The 21,292-nt window shown below is 30.7% G+C and overlaps 1 protein-coding gene across 1 annotated transcript in view; it reads right to left on the bottom strand.

Moving 5' to 3' along the window:
* LOC141398322 (uncharacterized) overlaps positions 1 to 21,292 on the bottom strand; it is a 229,119-nt gene that overhangs the window by 37,512 nt on the left and 170,315 nt on the right. The window contains exons 3-4 of the mRNA XM_073975606.1: positions 4,522 to 4,582; positions 4,123 to 4,308 (exon numbers count right to left, since the gene is read on the bottom strand). Coding sequence (XP_073831707.1) covers positions 4,123 to 4,308; positions 4,522 to 4,582 — 247 coding nt within the window. The remainder of the gene's footprint in view (positions 1 to 4,122; positions 4,309 to 4,521; positions 4,583 to 21,292) is intronic.

Raw genomic sequence — 21,292 nt, 5'->3', positions numbered from 1 at the left:
AAATCCACGTCTCTCAAAAAATATTTTTTTTTAAAATTCCACGTCTCTCAAAAAATATTTTTTAAAAGATCCACGTCTCTTTTTTACAAAATCCAAAACTACTTATTATAAAATCCACGTCCCTCAAAAAATATTCTTTAAAAATGAACGTTTCTCAAAAAAAAATTAAAAAATTCACGTATCTCAAAAAAAAATTCTTAAAAACTCTAAGTTTCTTAAAAAATGTTTTTTAAAAAAATCACATCTCTCAGAAATATTTTTAAAAAAATTTGACGTTTCCCAAAAAATATTTTTAAACAAATCCACGTCTCTCAAAAAATATTTTCTTAAAAAATCTATGTTTCTAAAAAAATATTTAAAAAAAATCCACGTCTCTCAAAAAAAAATTTAAAAAAATCCACGTCTCTCAAAAAATATTTTTTTTAAAAAAATCCACGTCTCTCAAAAAAAAAAATTTAAAAAAATCCACGTCTCTCAAAAAATATTTTTTTTAAAAAAATCCACGTCTCTCACAAAATATTTTTTTTTTAAAAAATCCACGTCTCTCAAAAAATATTTTTTTTAAAAATCCACGTCTCTCAAAAAATATTTTCTTTTAAAAAAATCCACGTCTTTAAAAAAATTTTAAAAAAATATCCATGTCTCTCAAAAAATATTTTTAAAAAAACCCAAGTCTCTCAAAATTTTTTTTTAAAAAATCCACGTCTCTCAGAATATATTTTTTAAAAAATCCACGTCTATCAAAAAATATTCTTTTAAAAAATCCACGTCTCTCAAAAAATATTTTTTAAAAGATCCACGTCTCTTTTTTACAAAATCCAAAACTACTTATTATAAAATCCACGTCCCTCAAAAAATATTCCACGTTTCTCAAAAAAAAAAAAATTAAAAAATTCACGTATCTCAAAAAAAAAAATCTTAAAAACTCTAAGTTTCTTAAAAAATGTTTTTTAAAAAAATCACATCTCTCAGAAATATTTTTAAAAAAATTTGACGTTTCTCAAAAAATATTTTTAAACAAAACCACGTCTCTCAAAAAATATTTTCTTAAAAAATCTATGTTTATAAAAATATAGTTTTCAAAAAAATCCACGATACTAAACAAATATTTTTTAAAAAATCTATGCTTCTCGGAAAATATTTTTTAAACAATTCACGTTTCTCAAAAAGTACTGTTTAAAAATTCGACGTCCCTCAAAAAATATTGTTTAAACATCCGGCGGCTCTCAAAAGATATTTTTTTAAAAAGTACGTTTTTTTAACAAATTCACTTTTCTCAAAAAATATTGTTTAAAAAAATGCACGTCTATATCCTCTTTACACTGTACCCATCTCCCCACCCCATAAAAATGTCCTGTTTGCTTAAGGTATAAATCATGCCGGCTTTGTGGGTTTTAGCATATTGTTCTCGTTTACCCCTCCCCTAAAACTTTAAACCATATTTGAGTTTCAGTTCCGTCCATACAGACTCTCAATATTAAATATCCTGGATGCTTGCTCTTCATGCAAGAATTTTCCTAATGTTTTTTTTTACATGTACATACAATAAACGTATCGACGGACGGACGCTATATATGGTTTAGTTTGTCCACCACTCTGCTAAATATTCGAGCACTTAGACAGACGCACATACATACCTTGTTCAATATCCTGATATTTATCAAATGGTTTCATTTGATTGTCTTTTGTAAATCCTCCAAATGCGTAAATCAAATGCGTACACAAGTATGGATTAAAAAAATCTCTAAAAAAATGTTTAAAAAAAAGCCACGTCTCTCAAAAAAAATTTTTTTAAAAAATACACGTCTCTAAAAAAATGTTTAAAAAAAAGCCACGTCTTTAAAAAAAAATTTTTTTAAAAAAATCCACGTCACTCAAAAAATATTTTCTTTAAAAAATCCACGTCTCTCAAAAAATATTTTCATAAAAAATCCACGTCTCTCAAAAAAAATTTTTTTAAAAAATACACGTCTCTAAAAAAATGTTTAAAAAAAAGCCACGTCTCTCAAAAAATTTTTTAAAAAAATCCACGTCACTCAAAAAATATTTTCTTTAAAAAATCCACGTCTCTCAAAAAATATTTTTTTTTAAAAATTCACGTCTTTAAAAAAATTTTTTAAAAAAAAGCCACGTCTCTCAAAAAAAAATTTTTAAAAAAATCCACGTCACTCAAAAAATATTTTCATTAAAAAATCCACGTCTCTCAAAAAATATTTTTTTTAAAAAATCCACGTCTCTCAAAAAAAATTTTTTTAAAAAATACACGTCTCAAAAAAATTTTTAAAAAAAAGCCACGTCTCTCAAAAAAAATTTTTTAAAAAAATCCACGTCACTCAAAAAATATTTTCTTTAAAAAATCCACGTCTCTCAAAAAATATTTTTTTAAAAAATCCACGTCTTTAAAAAAAATGTTTTAAAAAAAATCCATGTCTTTAAAAAAATATTTTTAAATAAAACCCAAGTCTCTCAAAAAATTTTTTTAAAAAATCCACGTCTCTCAAAAAATATTTTTTTTTAAAATTCCACGTCTCTCAAAAAATATTTTTTAAAAGATCCACGTCTCTTTTTTACAAAATCCAAAACTACTTATTATAAAATCCACGTCCCTCAAAAAATATTCTTTAAAAATGAACGTTTCTCAAAAAAAAATTAAAAAATTCACGTATCTCAAAAAAAAATTCTTAAAAACTCTAAGTTTCTTAAAAAATGTTTTTTAAAAAAATCACATCTCTCAGAAATATTTTTAAAAAAATTTGACGTTTCCCAAAAAATATTTTTAAACAAATCCACGTCTCTCAAAAAATATTTTCTTAAAAAATCTATGTTTCTAAAAAAATATTTAAAAAAAAATCCACGTCTCTCAAAAAAAAATTTAAAAAAATCCACGTCTCTCAAAAAATATTTTTTTTAAAAAAATCCACGTCTCTCAAAAAAAAAAATTTAAAAAAATCCACGTCTCTCAAAAAATATTTTTTTTAAAAAAATCCACGTCTCTCACAAAATATTTTTTTTTTAAAAAATCCACGTCTCTCAAAAAATATTTTTTTTAAAAATCCACGTCTCTCAAAAAATATTTTCTTTTAAAAAAATCCACGTCTTTAAAAAAATTTTAAAAAAATATCCATGTCTCTCAAAAAATATTTTTAAAAAAACCCAAGTCTCTCAAAATTTTTTTTTAAAAAATCCACGTCTCTCAGAATATATTTTTTAAAAAATCCACGTCTATCAAAAAATATTCTTTTAAAAAATCCACGTCTCTCAAAAAATATTTTTTAAAAGATCCACGTCTCTTTTTTACAAAATCCAAAACTACTTATTATAAAATCCACGTCCCTCAAAAAATATTCCACGTTTCTCAAAAAAAAAAAAATTAAAAAATTCACGTATCTCAAAAAAAAAAATCTTAAAAACTCTAAGTTTCTTAAAAAATGTTTTTTAAAAAAATCACATCTCTCAGAAATATTTTTAAAAAAATTTGACGTTTCTCAAAAAATATTTTTAAACAAAACCACGTCTCTCAAAAAATATTTTCTTAAAAAATCTATGTTTATAAAAATATAGTTTTCAAAAAAATCCACGATACTAAACAAATATTTTTTAAAAAATCTATGCTTCTCGGAAAATATTTTTTAAACAATTCACGTTTCTCAAAAAGTACTGTTTAAAAATTCGACGTCCCTCAAAAAATATTGTTTAAACATCCGGCGGCTCTCAAAAGATATTTTTTTAAAAAGTACGTTTTTTTAACAAATTCACTTTTCTCAAAAAATATTGTTTAAAAAAATTCACGTCTATATCCTCTTTACACTGTACCCATCTCCCCACCCCATAAAAATGTCCTGTTTGCTTAAGGTATAAATCATGCCGGCTTTGTGGGTTTTAGCATATTGTTCTCGTTTACCCCTCCCCTAAAACTTTAAACCATATTTGAGTTTCAGTTCCGTCCATACAGACTCTCAATATTAAATATCCTGGATGCTTGCTCTTCATGCAAGAATTTTCCTAATGTTTTTTTTTACATGTACATACAATAAACGTATCGACGGACGGACGCTATATATGGTTTAGTTTGTCCACCACTCTGCTAAATATTCGAGCACTTAGACAGACGCACATACATACCTTGTTCAATATCCTGATATTTATCAAATGGTTTCATTTGATTGTCTTTTGTAAATCCTCCAAATGCGTAAATCAAATGCGTACACAAGTATGGATTAATATTTTGTGGATTAAATTTCGCAGTACCGGGACGATAGACACTCCAGTTGGTATAGTAACAGACAACTCTTCCATCGGATTGGACGCCTGTGGAGTAGATAACATATTTTCATGAAAAAAGAAAGAAACTCGAGACAACGACAATACATTAGTATGGAGATTTGTTTAAGAGTCAACATATGTGTTTGTGTTTGTGTATTGACATGTGTGTTCATAAATTCCATGTCAATGCTATTATCTTTTGGATAATAAATACAACACTTGCTGGCGTGCTAAGGCTTGCAGGGCTTTCATACTTACCATTTATATAGAGTATTGCACATAATAGGAAGAGGAGTGGCAATACCGCTCCTCGAGGAAGCTGTAAAGAAAGAGAAGAAAATGAATATTAATCGATGTTTTATTTATGTGCAAAAAGGTTTTTATGAAATGTCCATTTAAAAAGAGATATTCGTGTTATGTGTAAGGAGGAGATGTGGATTGTTATTCCCTGAATTGTGAAAGGAATCCTGTCTGCACTGGAAAGAATTTTAATTTAAAAGGAAATATTTGAATTCATGGACTGTGAAGGGTTATGTTCAGTTTTATTCATATTTAATAAATATACATATATATTCACAATCAATATACCATTATCAAGGTATGAAAGATATGTCCCATTTTTGGGATTACCTGTGTTTTCGTAGTTATGTTTGCCTATTTTTTTCGATATTGATGATTCTCATAAAATTTGAGGGTATGCATTGTGAAACGCGCTTTTGATTTTGTTATTAAGAAGCAATCCAGGACTAAATGAAAGGAAATCATTAATACTCTAAAGAAAAGGGTATTTTTCAGAAAAAAAAAAAATAAAAAAAATAAAAATAAATACAAAATAAACGCTGCGCTATAACTAAAATAGAGCCTTTATTTTTAAACAGAATTCAAGGTTTAGTTTCAGTTTTGCTTTTTATAATAGTCCGGCTTAATCCCATAACCGTTTCTTTTTTCATTTTAAGTAAAAAAAAATTAATTTATTAGTGGCAAAATTGCGTTATTTAGATAAAGTGGATAATGTATCTACGTTATTTATATAACGTGGATAATGTATCTATGTTACTAAGATAACGTGGATAATGTATCTACGTTATTTAGATAGAGTGGATATTGTATCTATGTTACTAAGATAACCTGGATAATGTATCTACGTTATTTAGATAGCGTGGATAATGTATCTACGATATTTAGATAACGTGGATAATGTATGTACGTTACTTAAATAAAGTGGATAATGTATCTACGTTATTTACATAAAGTGGATAATGTATCTACGTTATTTGGATAACGAGGATAATGTATCTACGTTATTTGGATAACGAGGATAATGTATCTACGTTATTTAGACAACGCTGATAATGTATATACGTTACATAAATAAAGTGGATAATGTATATACGTTATTTAGATAACGTGGATAATGTATATACGTTACATAAATAAAGTGGATAATGTATATACATTATTTAGATAACGTGGATGATGTATCTACGTTATTTGGATAGCGAGGATAATGAATATAGGCTATTTACATAACGTGGATAATGTATCTACGTTATTTGGATAACGAGGATAAGGTATCTACGTTATTTAAATAAAGTGGATAATGCATCTACGTTATTTAGATAACGTGGAAAATGTGTCTACGTTATTTAGATAACGCGGATAATGTATATACGTTACATAAATAAAGTGGATAATGTATCTACGTTATTTAGATAACCTGTGGAATGCATCTGCGTTATTTAGATAACATGGATAATGTATATACGTTACATAAATAAAGTGGATAATGTATATACGTTAATTAGATAACGTGGATGATGTATCTACGTTATTTGGATAGCGAGGATAATGAATATAGGCTATTTACATAACGTGGATAATGTATCTACGTTATTTGGATAACCTGTGGAATGCATCTGCGTTATTTAGATAACGTGGATAATGTATATACGTTACATAAATAAAGTGGATAATGTATATACGTTATTTAGATAACGTGGATGATGTATCTACGTTATTTGGATAGCGAGGATAATGAATATAGGCTATTTACATAACGTGGATAATGTATCTACGTTATTTGGATAACGAGGATAAGGTATCTACGTTATTTAAATAAAGTGGATAATGCATCTACGTTATTTAGATAACGTGGAAAATGTGTCTACGTTATTTAGATAACGCGGATAATGTATCTACGTTATTTAAATAAAGTGGATAATGCATCTACGTTATTTAGATAACGTGGATAATGTATCTACGTTATTTAGATTACGTGGATAATGTATATACGTTACATAAATAAAGTGGATAATGTATCTACGTTATTTAGATAACCTGTGGAATGCATCTGCGTTATTTAGATAACATGGATAATGTGTCTACGTTATTTAGACAACGTGGATTATGTATCTACATTATTTAGATAACATGGATAATGTATATACATTACATATGTATATAAAGTGCATAATGTATCTACGCTATTTGAATAACCTGGAAAATGTATCTACGTTATTTAGATAACGTGGATAATATATCTACGTTATTTAGACAACGTGGATAATGTATCTACGTTATTTGGATAACGTGGATAATGTATCTACGTTATTAAGATAACGTGGATAATGTATATACGTACACAAAAAAGTGGATAATGTATCTACGTTATTTAGATAACCTGTAGAATGCATCTGCGTTATTTAGATAACGTGGGTAATGTGTCTACGTTATTAGGCAACGTGGATAATGTATCTACATTATTTAGATAACGTGGATAATGTATATACGTTAAAGATAGCGTGGGTAATGTACCTAAGATATTTGGATAACGTGGATAATGTATCTACGTTATTTAGATAACGTGGATAATGTTTATACGTTACATAAATAAAGTGGATAATGTATCTACGTTATTTAGATAACCTGTAGAATACATCTGCGTTATTTAGATAACGTGGATAATGTGTCTACGTTATTTAGACAATGTGGATAATGTATCTACATTATTTAGATAACGTGGATAATGTATATACGTTATTTAGATAACGTGGATAATGTATCTACATTATTTGGATAACGTTGATAATCTATCTACGTTATTTAGATAACGTGGATAATGTATCTACGTTATTTGGGTAACGTGGATAATCTGTCTACGTTATTTAGATAACGTGGATATCTACGTTATTTAGATAATGTATCTACGCCGCTTAAATAAGGGGATAATGTATCTAGGTTATTTACGTTACGTAAATAAAATGGATAATGTATCTACGTTATTTCGATAACGTTGATAATGTATCTGCGTTGCTTAGATAACTTGGATAATGTATCTACGTTATTTAGATAAAGTGAATAATATATCCACCTTAGGTAGATAAAGTGGACAATGTATCGAAGTTATTTAGATAACGTAGATAATGTATCTACGTTGTTTAGATAACGTTGCTATTGTATCTACGTTATTTAGATAATGTATCTACGTCCTTAAATAAAGTGGATTATGTACCTAGGTTATTGAGATAAAGTGGACAATGTATCTACGTTACGTAAATAAAGTTGATAATGTATCTTAAGATAATGTGGGAAATGTATCTACGTTATTTAGATAACGTGGATAATGTATCTACGTTATTTAGATAACGTGGATAATGTATCTACGATATTTGGATAATGTGGGAAATGTATCTACGTTATTTAGATAACGTGGATAATGTATCTATGATATTTGGATAATGTGTCTACGTGTTTTAAATAAAGTGGATAATGTTTCCGCGTTACTTAGATAATCTGGAAAATGTATCTACTTATTTAGATAGCGTGGATAATGTATCTATGTTATGCAGATAACATGAATAATATATCTGCGTTAATTAGATAACATGGCGTGGATAATATATATATATCTTTTTTATTTAGATGTCGTGGATAGTTTAAAGGCATTATTTAGATAACTTGGTTAATGTACATATATGTGTTATTTTTATAATTTACCATCAGCATAAGATAGGCGTTTTTTCTTTATCTAAAAAACGTAATCACTTCATTATACCTCACAACTCATAATTATGCCGGTCTTATAATTGCCATTGAAAACATAAAATTCAAGCGCCGTCCATGATGATTGCAACACTTAACTAACCCTCATTAGAGTTCATGAACTTTTACAGAGAGAGATAGAGATAATATACGCCAACAAATTACGCAAACAAACCACAAGAATTAAGATATATTTTCCCCCAGATTTCACCATTGTATCCAACATTATTCATCACTTGAAAACATAGCTCCCACATCAAAACGAAACTTAAGGTCATCGAAGTCAATTTTTTATCAAATTATCTATAATTTTTTTCCCAAACAATTCTTTGTCGAAATAAAACATTATTACAATTTTATGCAAAACATTTAAAATATAATAATTATGATGCCAAAAGGTGACAGTAGCTCGGATATCCAATACCCCCGTAAAACCATTCTCTTTCTCAATGACCATCAAAATGAGTTGAAGTGTGCCGAGTGTTGGTTGACTGATTTCACTATTTATGGTAATTACGACGAGTTGACTTGCCGCCACCAACACCACCACCGCCAACAAGCAAGCATCGCCACCGTCTTGGTTAGATAGTTCTTGTTCATGTGATAAATGGTTGGATGAATGGATGGCTGACTACTGGCTAGCTGGACGAATGTAGCTGGTCATTATAGCCAACATTTTATGTGGGCATTTTAAAAACTCTAAGCTAAATTCTTTAGACCGTTTGAATTTAAGTTCTCTGCTCAACTCTGCCAGAGTTGTTTATTTGACATTGGTAGTGGAGAAGTAGTCATAGTGGTTTATATTGTTGTTGTTGCTCTTGTTATTTTTATGGAATTTCAGAAATGTGGTTTTATTGTTAAATCGTGTTCAAAATATCAACAATAACAGCAACAGCAGCAACGAGACTCGTGCCACATACTTAACTTGCATTAAGTCAGGGTACAGAGATGCAATGAAACAGAAATCAAAGATTCTGCAAGAAAGGCCTTAAAGGGGATATTTAAATGAATAGAAGATGATACCATGGGGACATACATATTTCTTTGAGAGGGACACTGACGTTACAAGTAGCTAATAAATAGTACGAGGCTTAGGTGTAAACTGGGAGTGGGTTGTAGATGAGTTCCTCTTTCTTATTTCAAAGAAATTTAATCAAAGATCTATCAGAATATACAGATTATAAACAATATTAAGGCCCCTTCTTAATTAAAACATCAAAATCCTGTGTTTGCTTTGCTCTCAGCTTAAAGAATTCAGAACATACTTAAATTTTTGCAGTTGCTTTTTTGCGTAATTGTTGCCTGTGGTAGTATAGTCTATGGTCGGTCTCGTACATTTTTGACATTTGTGGCAATAATTTAGTTATATGTCGACATGTGTGTCCTCCGCACGTTTGTATGCACATGCATCTGTATGTTTGTCTGCCTGCATTTATGTATTCATCATAGAGTACAAACAGATTAACATATGTGTAGACATATGTATGCGGTTGTGTAAGTCAGTCAGTCCATATGCATCAGTGCGTATATTTACACAGATAACCCTGAGGTTGTTTTAAAAGTCACTATGATCAGATTAAATACCAGTGGAAGACCATAAATCGGTAAAGAGGCAGAGAACGAGTATATTCCCCACAGAGAGATGCATCCCATTCGAATGCATTTTTAATCATTAATTGTGCATAAATAAATTTGGTTGATACAATTTGGTGAATTTATTTTTTCTGTTAAATATTTAAAATTGAAATTTTTATTGCAATTTAAAAGGGGATTTATTTTAATACAAGTATGTCGCCAAGAATAACAGAGATACTTTATCCACGTTATCTAAATAACTTAGATACATTATCCACGTTATCTTAATAACGTAGATACATTATCCACGTTATCTTAATAACGTAGATACATTATCCACATTATCTAAATAACGTAGATACTTTATCCATGTTATCTGAATAACGTAGATACTTTATCAGCGTTATCAAAATAACGTAGATACATTATCCACGTTATCTAAATAATTTAAAAGGGGATTTATTTTAATACAAGTATGTCGCCAAGAATAACAGAGATACTTTATCCACGTTATCTAAATAACGTAGATACATTATCCACGTTATCTAAATAACGTAGATACATTATCCACGTTATCTAAATAACATATATACTTTATCCACGTTATCTTAATAACGTAGATACATTATCCACGTTATCTAAATAACGTAGATACTTTATCCATGTTATCTGAATAACGTAGATACTTTATCAGCGTTATCAAAATAACGTAGATACATTATCCACGTTATCTAAATAACGTAGATACTTAATCCACGTTATCTAAATAACGTAGATACATTATTCACGTTATCTAAATAACTTAGATACATTATCCACGTTATCTTAATAACGTAGATACATTATCCACGTTATCTTAATAACGTAGATACATTATCCACGTTATCTAAATAACGTAGATACTTTATCCATGTTATCTGAATAACGTAGATACTTTATCAGCGTTATCAAAATAACGTAGATACATTATCCACGTTATCTAAATAACGTATATACATTATCCACATTATCTTAATAACGTAGATACATTATCCACGTTATCTTAATAACGTAGATACATAATCCACGTTATCTAAGTAACGTAGATACATAATCCACGTTATCTAAATAACGTAGATACATTATCCCCGTTATCTAAATAACGTAGATATATAATCCACGTTATCTAAATAACGTAGATACTTTAACCACGTTATCTAAATAACGTAGATACATTATACACGTTATCTAAATAACGTAGATACATTACTCACGTTATCTAAATAACGTAGATACATTATCCACGTTATCTAAATAACGTAGATACATTATCCACGTTATCTAAATAACGTAGATACATTATCCACGTTATCTAAATAACGTAGATACATTATCCACGTTATCTAAACAACGTAGATACTTTATCCACGTTATCTAAATAACGTAGATACATTATCCACGTTATCTAAATAACGTAGATACGTTATCCACGTTATCTAAATAACGTAGATACATTATCCACGTTATCTAAATAACGTAGATACATTATCCACGTTATCTAAATAACGTAGATACATTATCAACGTTATCTAAATAACGTAGATACATTATCCACGTTATCTAAATAGCGTAGATACTTTATCCACGTTATCTAAATAACATAGATACTTTATCCACGCTATTTAAATAACGTAGATACATTATCCACGTTATCTAAATAACGTAGATACATTATCCACGTTATCTAAATAACGTAGATACTTTATCCACATTATCTAAATAACGTAGATACTTATTCCACGTTACCTAAATAACGTAGATACATTATCCACGTTATCTATATAATGTAGATACATTACCCACGTTATCTAAATAACGTAGATACATTATCCACGTTATCTAAAAAGCGTAGATACTTTATCTACGTTATCTAAATAACGTAGATACTTTATCTACTTTATCTAAATAACGTAGATACATTAACCACGTTATCTAATTAACATAGATACATTATCCACGTTATCTAATTAACATAGATACATTATCCACGTTATCTAAATAACGTAGATACATTATCCACGTTATCGAAATAACGTAGATACATTATCCACGTTATCTAAATAACGTAGGTACTTTATCCACGTTATCTAAATAACGTAGATACTTTATCCACGTTATCTAAATAACGTAGATACTTAATCCACGTTATCTAGATAACTTAGTTACATAATCCACGTTATCTAAATAACGTAGATACATTATCCACGTTATCTAAATAACGTAGATACATTATACATGTTATTTAAATGACATTGATAGATTATTTACGTTATCTAAATGACGTAGATAAATTATCTACGTTATCTAAATAACGTAGATAGATTATCCAAGTTATCGAAAGAACATAGACACATTAACCACGTTATCTTAACAAAGACATTATCTACGTTATCTAAATAACGTAGATACATTATCCACGTTATCTAAATAACGTAGATACACTATCCACGTTACCTAAGTAACATAGATACATTATCCACGTTATCTAAACAACGTAGATACTTAATCCACGTTATCTAAATAACGTAGATACATTATACACGTTATCTAAATAACGTAGTTGCATTATCCACGGTATCTAAATAAAGTAGTTACATTACCACGTTATCTTAATAACGTAGATACATTATCCACGTTATCTAAATAACGTAGATACTTAATCCACGTTATCTAAATGACGTAGATACTTTATCCACGTTATCTAAATAACGTAGATACTTTGTGCACGTTATCTAAATAACGTAGATACATTACCCACGTTTTCTAAGTAACGTAAATACATTATCCAGGTTGTCTAAATGACGTAGATAGATTATCGACGTTATCTAAATGACGTTGATAGATTAACGCCGTTATCTAAATGACGTATATACATTATCCACGTTATCTAAATGACGTAGATAGATTATCCACGTTATCTAAATGACGTAGATAGATTATCCTCGTAATCTACGCCAATTATGTTTTGACGAAATCCGTTTCAGACAATTTGGAGTCTATTTAGCTCAGCCCGTTTTAGTTTATTCTGTCTGCTGGCTGGATGGTTCGCCTGATCGATATCGAACCGCAACTTGTAATATTTTATCCAAGCTTAGTTTACGTGTGTTTGAGGATAGTTTTGAAATTGGTACCTAATGTACTTCTTACTGACATAATGATTCATAAGTTCCAATAAATCGCACGATGACATAAAAAAATAACCACCCCGATAATTATCAACATTAGTATCAGTTCAAAGGTGGACTATGTCGAAACATTACTTAAGATACCGACTGTGCAAAACTTCAATATTCAGTTCAAAGCCACGCCTTTTTCCTAATGAAATGTAAATAGCGGGTCACAGAAAACGGTCCTAACCTCAACATTAGAATAGTAATTTTTTGTTGTAGACTGTGTTGATTGGATATATCAAATGAGTAGACCCACTGGAAACATCCAATACGTATTTCGTCATATACGAAAATGCTTTCTCTTTTTAATATTTGGGATCTGTTGTATGTTTTTATACATCCATATGCTAAGGGTATTTAGATGTCGTCTGATTCTTGTTTAATTCTTTTATTTATGTTCTAATATGTTTTAATATGCATTATTACCATTCAAATCTCCCGCTAATTCACATCTATCCAACACACAACTTTGATTAGCCAATTTGTGTGAGCAGTCATGCATGTACGCGCCAGCAACACTTCCAATTTCAAATAATTTGCAAGTCTACCACAAATATGGCCAATTTGGTTAATAGCAAATAGAACAAATTAAATTTTTAGAAGCCAAAAGCCCCAAAAGTACCGTGACGCATATTTCAACAAAACGCCTGAGCGGGGAATAGCACAGATACGCACACACACGAGTATAAGCCAAATTAGTTAGTTTGCGCTAAATGGTCATTGAAAATGCAAATAAAAACGGAAATTCAGACAAAACGTTCAAACCAATTACCCAATTCTCCATAAAGTTTTTTTTATGTTTTTTTTTTTTTACTTTTTGGCTAGTATAGCTTCTTAGCCAATTGCACAAACCAATTATGGTCATATGGGTAATGTGTGAACGAAAGGAGAGAGAGAGAGAAAAGTGAACACCAACCACATCAATGGCATAACACGAATTAAACCATGACCACCAACTTTATCATTGCTTAGACTGCCAGACAATAACCTTTATATCAAAGGTATTACATGCTTGATTATGTCAAGACACCCCAGGGATTTTTAATTTTTCTAAACTAAACTAATAATTTTTTTGAAAATTGTTTTTAATTATTTGGCAGATTATTTAATAAACATTTTTTTGCAAAAAGTTTGGCAAAAATTTCATTATATTTTATTTATTTATTTTTTTTGCTTTGTTTTTTTTTAAGCTGTTTCTTGTACGCAAGCCAAAAACCATGGTATTTAGGTTAGCCACCAAATATAAACACTTTAATGTTTATAAATACAACAGAAAACCAAAACAACAACAACAACTCACAAATTGTTATTGCGTAGCACATGCGCAACAAATACCATACCGGTTTCTTCCATATGGGGGTCACTTTAAGTGCATTGCTGTTTTGCCCAAATGGGCGGTAAAATTTTATAATATTTTATGATGTAAAAAAAAAGATTAAACTTATAAAACCAAAAACATTTGTGTGGCTTAGCAGAGGGACCCTCTTTGTGGTAGATATCATAAGGAGTTACTAATTAACCACACAACATTTTTAATTACCTAAAAAATCGATTATCGATTGGCACAAATTGATGTCATATTTTAAATTGACTTTTATGGTATCAGACAAAAAAAATGTAAAGTGGACGAAATGAAGAAGGCAACATAAATTGTTAAAGGCCAGTATTTCTGGTAGTTTTCCAAAAGTTGAGTTCCGGAATGCAGTGCAAAACAATACAATTTTTTTAATCCACGTTTCCGTTAGATGTTCAAAAAATATTTGTTATAAAATTAACGTTTCTGTAGGTTGTCGAATAAAATTGTTAAAAAAAACACGTTTCTGTAGTTAGTTGTAAGAAATATTTTTTAAAAAATCCACGATTCTATAAGTTGTTAAAAAATCATTAAAAAATAAATCCAAGGTTCTGTAGTTTGTTAAAATTTTTTTTAAAAAATCCACGATTCTATAAGTTGTTAAAAAATTATTAAAAAAAATAAATTCAAGGTTCTGTAGTTTGTTAAAATATTTTTTTAAGAAATCCATGATTCTATAGGTTGTTAAAAAATTATTAAAAAATAAATCCAAGTTTCTGTAGGTCGTTGAAAAAATATTTTTTTAAAAAATCCACGTTTCTGTAGGTCGTTGAAAAAATATTTTTTAAAAAATCCACGGGTCTGTAGGTCGTTGAAAAAATATTTTTTAAAAAATCCACGTTTCTGTAGGTCGTTGAAAAAATATATTTTTTAAAAAATCCACGTTTCTGTACGTCGTTGCAAAAATATTTTTTTAAAAAATCCACGTTTCTGCATGTCGTCGAAAAAATATTTTTTTAAAAAATCCACGTTCCTGTAGGTTGTTTAAAAAATATTTTTCAATAAATCCACGTTTCTGTAGGTCGTTGAAAAAATATTTTTCAATAAATCCACGTTTCTGCAGGTCGTTGAAAAAATATTTTTTTAAAAAATCCACGTTCCTGTAGGTTGTTTAAAAAATATTTTTCAATAAATCCACGTTTCTGTAGGTCGTTGAAAAAATATTTTTTTAAATCCACGTTCCTGTAGGTTGTTGAAAAAATACTTTTCAATAAATCCACGTTTGTGTAGGTTGTTAACAAATTTAAAATTCCACGTTGTTAGAAAATATTTAAAAAAGCCACGTTTCTGTACGTTGTTAATCCACGCGTTTCAAAGAAAGTACCAAGTTTTATAAATATTATGCATAGTCACATGGCCTAAGCTATTTCTTTAAACCGAATGTATATCTTTGAAAGAAACGTTGACATTTTAGTGGTTCTGAAGAAAATTGGTGAAAAGCAAAATGATCTGTCATTGGTATGAATGTTGTAAGAGACTAATAAACTCTCCTAAATTTATGCTAAATTGATCTTCGGGTTCTCTTATGGTAGCTACTCCGTTTACATTCAATTTTATACGTGTTAGGAATGATTTTTTTAGATACCACAGTTATGAGCGGTCATTATTTAAATTCCTATTTATAGCTTAAAGTGCTATGGAACAAAACATTGAACTTGCCTCATATATCTGATAAAGCCATTTGTACAGAAGTCACAAAACTTCTCTTCATGATGTGCGAGCGATGCAGAATAAAGAAAACGTTGATGAATTGCAGGAATTGTTCGACATCGCCAAGGTAGAATGCGAACGGATGTGCAATGAGGAAAATAACTTCTACAAACTGCAAATTGACAGCAAAAGTCGCATTGGTTACTCCAGCGGCAATCCTGCTGGTGCCAATACCATCCACCCATCCAAGCGAAAAGGAACCATGGAAGCGATTGCATCCACACTAGCCAACATTTAAAGAAATTTTCCAAAATGTCGATTTAAATTTTTTTTCTGGACGTGCATTTTTACAGATTGGATGCTTAATAATCTTTTAAGAACAACGAGTTCACAAGACGTTGATTTTTAATATTTTTTTCAAGGATCAACAGTCCTTTAGAAAAATCAAGACGTGCCTTTTCAAGGACCAACGTTCCACAATTCATTTCAAACGATTTTTTCAAGACGTGGATTTTTAGAGATTTTGTTTCAAGTTTTGTATTTTAAACATTTAGATTTTTTTCCAGACTCGCTTTTTTTAAGAACTTTTTTAAGACGTGGATTTAGTTTGTATTAAAGACGTGGATTTTAGAAAAAAATTGTATCAAGACGTGGATATTTAAAGAAGTTTTTTATTTTTGGTTTTTATTTTTTTCAAGGGCTGATCATTGATTAAGCAGTCAAGATTTTTATGAACTATCTGTAGCTCTGAATATCAACCCATAAGCTCTCAAATGCTTGAAGATTAACTGGAAAAAAGACTTTAAAAACTGCCCAAAAAGCTCATGAATAAAAATTTTAAAATCATTTGGGGCTTGAGGATTTTTTGTACACTCAGCATTTATGCTAACGAGTGTATAGGCACTTTCATACGGGCAAAATGTGCCTCATCGAAATAATGGTTTTAGACCCCAAGTATGTTGGGACGAAATGTGTTTCAGACAATTAGGAGTCGATTTATCAATGTCCGTCCGTCTGTTTGTCTGGCTGGCTGGTGTGCACGATAACTCTCGAACGGATGAACCGCTTTGGTCCAAAATTTGGTTATCGTAATATTTTGTCCAAACTTAGTTTAAGTTCGAAAATGGGTTATATCGGACCACTCCTTCCGGTACCTCCCCCACAAAAGTTCGAAAATGTTCGGAAAATTTGTACGTACGATAACTCTTGAAGGGAGTAACCGATTTGGTCCATACTTTGCAAATCGTGAAATGTCTACCAGACTTAGATGTGTTCCAATATGGACTCAATCGGTCCACTCCTTCTGGTACCTCCCACACAAAATTTCTGATAAGTTCAGTTTAGGACCTGCTCTCGAATCGCTTTGACTTTTGTCTTAGCAACTTGTATTCACCGCCCCCTACACGACGGTAAAAGTTTCATCAGGGGCAAGTCCATACTTCCTGAGAAAATAGCCGAATCTGCCGATTCGGTCCAAAATTTGGCCTTAGTAATATATTGTCCAAACATAGTTTAAGTTCGAAGATAAGCCATATCGGTCTACTCCGTCAGGTACCTCCCCCACAAAAGTTCAGAAATATTGTTCGTACGGTAACTCTTGATGGGAGTGAACGAACTGGTCCAAACTTCACACATCCTAAAATATCTACCAGATATAGATATGGACTATATTTGTCCACTCAACCGGTACCTCCCACACAAAATTTCGTATGAGTTCACTTTAAGACCTGCTATCAAGTCACTTTGATTTTTGTTGAAGCAACTTGCATTCGCTACCACAATTACGATGGTAAAAGTTTTTTCAGGGACAAGTCCATACTTCTTGAGCATACAACCCGAAGGGTGTAAAAACCCCCTATGGCACCATATGTGTGGCTGAAGACACACTTCCTTAATGGTCAGTCCATTCATTTAAGTATCTCCTTCGCAAAACTTTTGATCTTTAATCCTAATCAACATTTTTGTCGGTTCATACTCCCAAAATTTTTAAAACCACCTAAATACATAAGTTTTTATACCATCCACCATATGGAGGGTATAATTAAATTTGTCATTCCGTTTGTAACACATCGAAATATTCGTCGGAGACCCCATATATATTATTGATCAGCATAAAATTCTATGTCGATTTAACCATGTCCGTCCGTCCGTCCGTCCGTCCGTCTGTCTGTTGAAATCAAGATAGAGCTCGCAATTTTAAAGTTAGAGAGCCAATATTTCGTACAGAAGTTTTTATTACTTGCAGGATGGTTGGTATTGAAAATGGCCTATATCGGTCCACGTTTTGATATAGCCCCCATAGAACGGTGCCACCTGATTTTCGTTATTTTGAAGGTATTAGTTTCATTATCACACCGAAATGGATGAAATTTGGAACTTAGTCTTCTTTAAGGGTATAAAACTTTCCCCCAGAATTTTATCGGTATCGGTCCACGCCTTCATATAGCTCCCATAGAACGGTACCTCCCGATTTTCGGTATTTGAAGGTTTTAGATTCATTATCACACCGAAATGGCTGAAATGTGGTACTTAGTCTTCGTTGGGCGTATTTAACTTTCTGTCAAAATTTTGTCGGTATCGGGCCATGCGTTCCTACAGCCCCCATAGAACGGTACCTCCCGATTTTCGGTATTTTGAAGGTTTTAGCTTCATTATCAGACCGATATGGCTGAAATTTGGTACTTAGTCTACGTTGGGGGTATAAAACTTTCCTCCAGAATTTGGTCGGTATCGATAAATGCCTTCATGTAGCCCCCATAGAACGGTGCCTCCCGATTTTCGGAATTTTGAACGTGGTAGCCTCAATATTCAACCGAAATGGCTGAAGTTTGGTATATAGCCTTTGTTGGGGGAAAACAACTTCCCCCTATAAATCTGTCGGTATAGGTCCACGCCTTCATGTAGCTCCCATAGAACGGTACCTCCCAATTTTAGGTATTTTGAAGGTTGTGGCCTCAACTTTCCTCCAAAATGGTTGAAATTTGGTATTTAGACATCGTTTGGGGGTTTAAAACTTTCCTCTTTAAATTTGTCGTATAGGTCCACGGCTTCATATAGCCCCATGGAAAGCTACCTCCCGATTTTCGGTATTTTGAAGATTGTTGCTTCAATATTCCATCAAAATGGCTGAAATTTGGTATTGAAAATTTCTTTGAGTCTAAAAACTTTCCGTCAAATATTTATCGGTACCCAGCAAAAAAAGTCCTCCCAAAATCATGGGTTTTGTAAGGGATTTTTGGCAGCGGTAACTACTCGCAAACCCCCTTTCTTCCCCATTATTTTTACAAGGGCATGTCGCACTCAGTTTGTAGTTATTTTATGACCACTAGGATAACTAGTTATTCTGTGGCCACTAGTAGTTGAAAAGTAAGTTGAAAAAATTCTATTTTTAGAACAGTTGATGTAGATTTTTTTTAATTTCATCACACTTCTTACTTTTATTTTACTTTATTTTATTTCGCTCGTTGTGCGAGTTGAACACACGAACCCTCTGATTTCTAGCCAAAGACACTACACACTATGTCACGCACACGAACATTAAGGGTTGCTTAAGAACTTAAATGTGCAGTGCACATGTACTCCACGAACTGTTATTTTTTAATTAAAAAAAACTAGCGTGCCGACAGTGAGCGTTGAACACACAACCCTAGGATTTATAGTCGGACACACTCTCACTGTGCCACCGTCCTCATTACTTAGTGAGTAGCAAAGTAAGTAGGTTTGCCTTGTAATTTTTTTAAGAAGTATCCCATTACTTTTCAGATTACTTGTAATAGGAAAAGAAGCTTGTTTACATTACTTTGTAATGGGTTACGTAATGACTACCGGATCCAAATTTTTGCTGCGTATAGACCGACGTTTTGTAGTACCCCCGATAGAAGGGTGCTTCACATTGTTTTACCGAAATTGCTGAAATTTTGTATTACAACTCGTGGTGAAGGGTATAACAAGTTCGGCCCGGCCGAACTTAACGCTGTTCTTACTTGTTTTGGGAAACAAAATTATTTCAATATTCACAGGCTGAGGGCAAAGCCGACTGATACTTTTTTACTTTGGATTTTGGATTTTAAGAATGGATTAGCAATTATTGTATAAGCCGGAAAATAAACTAACTATATTTATGATCAATTAACTACAGCTCTGGAATAATATGGCTGGGCACCCGAGCCGTATAATATTCCAAATATAAAAGTGATATTTTCTTCAGAAGATGATTATTTAATAACGAAAGAGGAAAAAAACTTCATTCAGTAATACCCACTAACGCTGCTACAGACAGAGAAAAAAATATGTTTGATCCAACAATATTCGAAGAGCAAAATATGTATTGTAAAAAATATCTTTTTTGTCAATTGCAAAATTTTTTTTGTCAATTACAAATTTTTTTTTTGTCATATTCGACAATAATTTTAGTCCACTGGACAATATTATTATAATCTTTTCTTCGACAATTTTATTCTCTTTTCTCGGTATTCGATGCCGTGGTGAAAAAACAATTTTGAGAGTTTTGTTTGTATGAGTTTCTCTTATCTTTGTTTTTTATTTTATCTTTGTTCTTTTTTTGTGTATGTACATCATGAAATTCTTGTTTTTATTTGTTTTTTCTTTCTCATTTTTCTTTGTGTTTTGATAATTGAGTTACACCACAATCTGAGAAGTGTTTTTGGTCGTAATTTGTTTTTTATTTTCATATTTGTTATGGTTTTATGGTATTCCTTATGTTGGGGTTGGTGCTTGGAGGATGAGCGCAATGGAGTAACCTGTGTTTCTTTATTCAATTTGTTGTATTTTTAGTTAAACCTGACAAAACCTGGCCATGTGTTGTATTTTTCAATACTCATAATATTATATGTGACATTTATACCAAAGTTATGTGAAAAGTGTTTATGAGAATTACATGCGATCAAATAAAAAAAATCAGTAACAGGTTTTCTGGGCTGACAATAGTTTTTGTACAAATTCCAGATTATGATATTTCCTACCATCGGTATTGTTAATGATTTTTACAATAGTGAGGAATTTCGTTGTTTGTTTTTATTCTTTATATTTGGAGCAAAAGATGGAATTTTTGGATTTGCAATTGCAATGCTTGAACAAAACAAATGATTTGTTGGAACAAAAATAGATATTGTTGTTCCAACAAAAGCGAAAAATATTTTTTCTCTGCGTGTAGTATAATAAATGCTGAACCATTTTCAAA

This window comes from Musca autumnalis, unplaced genomic scaffold (genome assembly GCF_047663935.1).
Source record: "Musca autumnalis isolate F117 unplaced genomic scaffold, ASM4766393v1 scaffold_3, whole genome shotgun sequence".
In the NCBI taxonomy this organism is placed as follows: domain Eukaryota; kingdom Metazoa; phylum Arthropoda; class Insecta; order Diptera; family Muscidae; genus Musca; species Musca autumnalis.
Note: the sequence above shows the minus strand (reverse complement) of the source record. Positions and strands in the feature narration are given on the sequence as shown.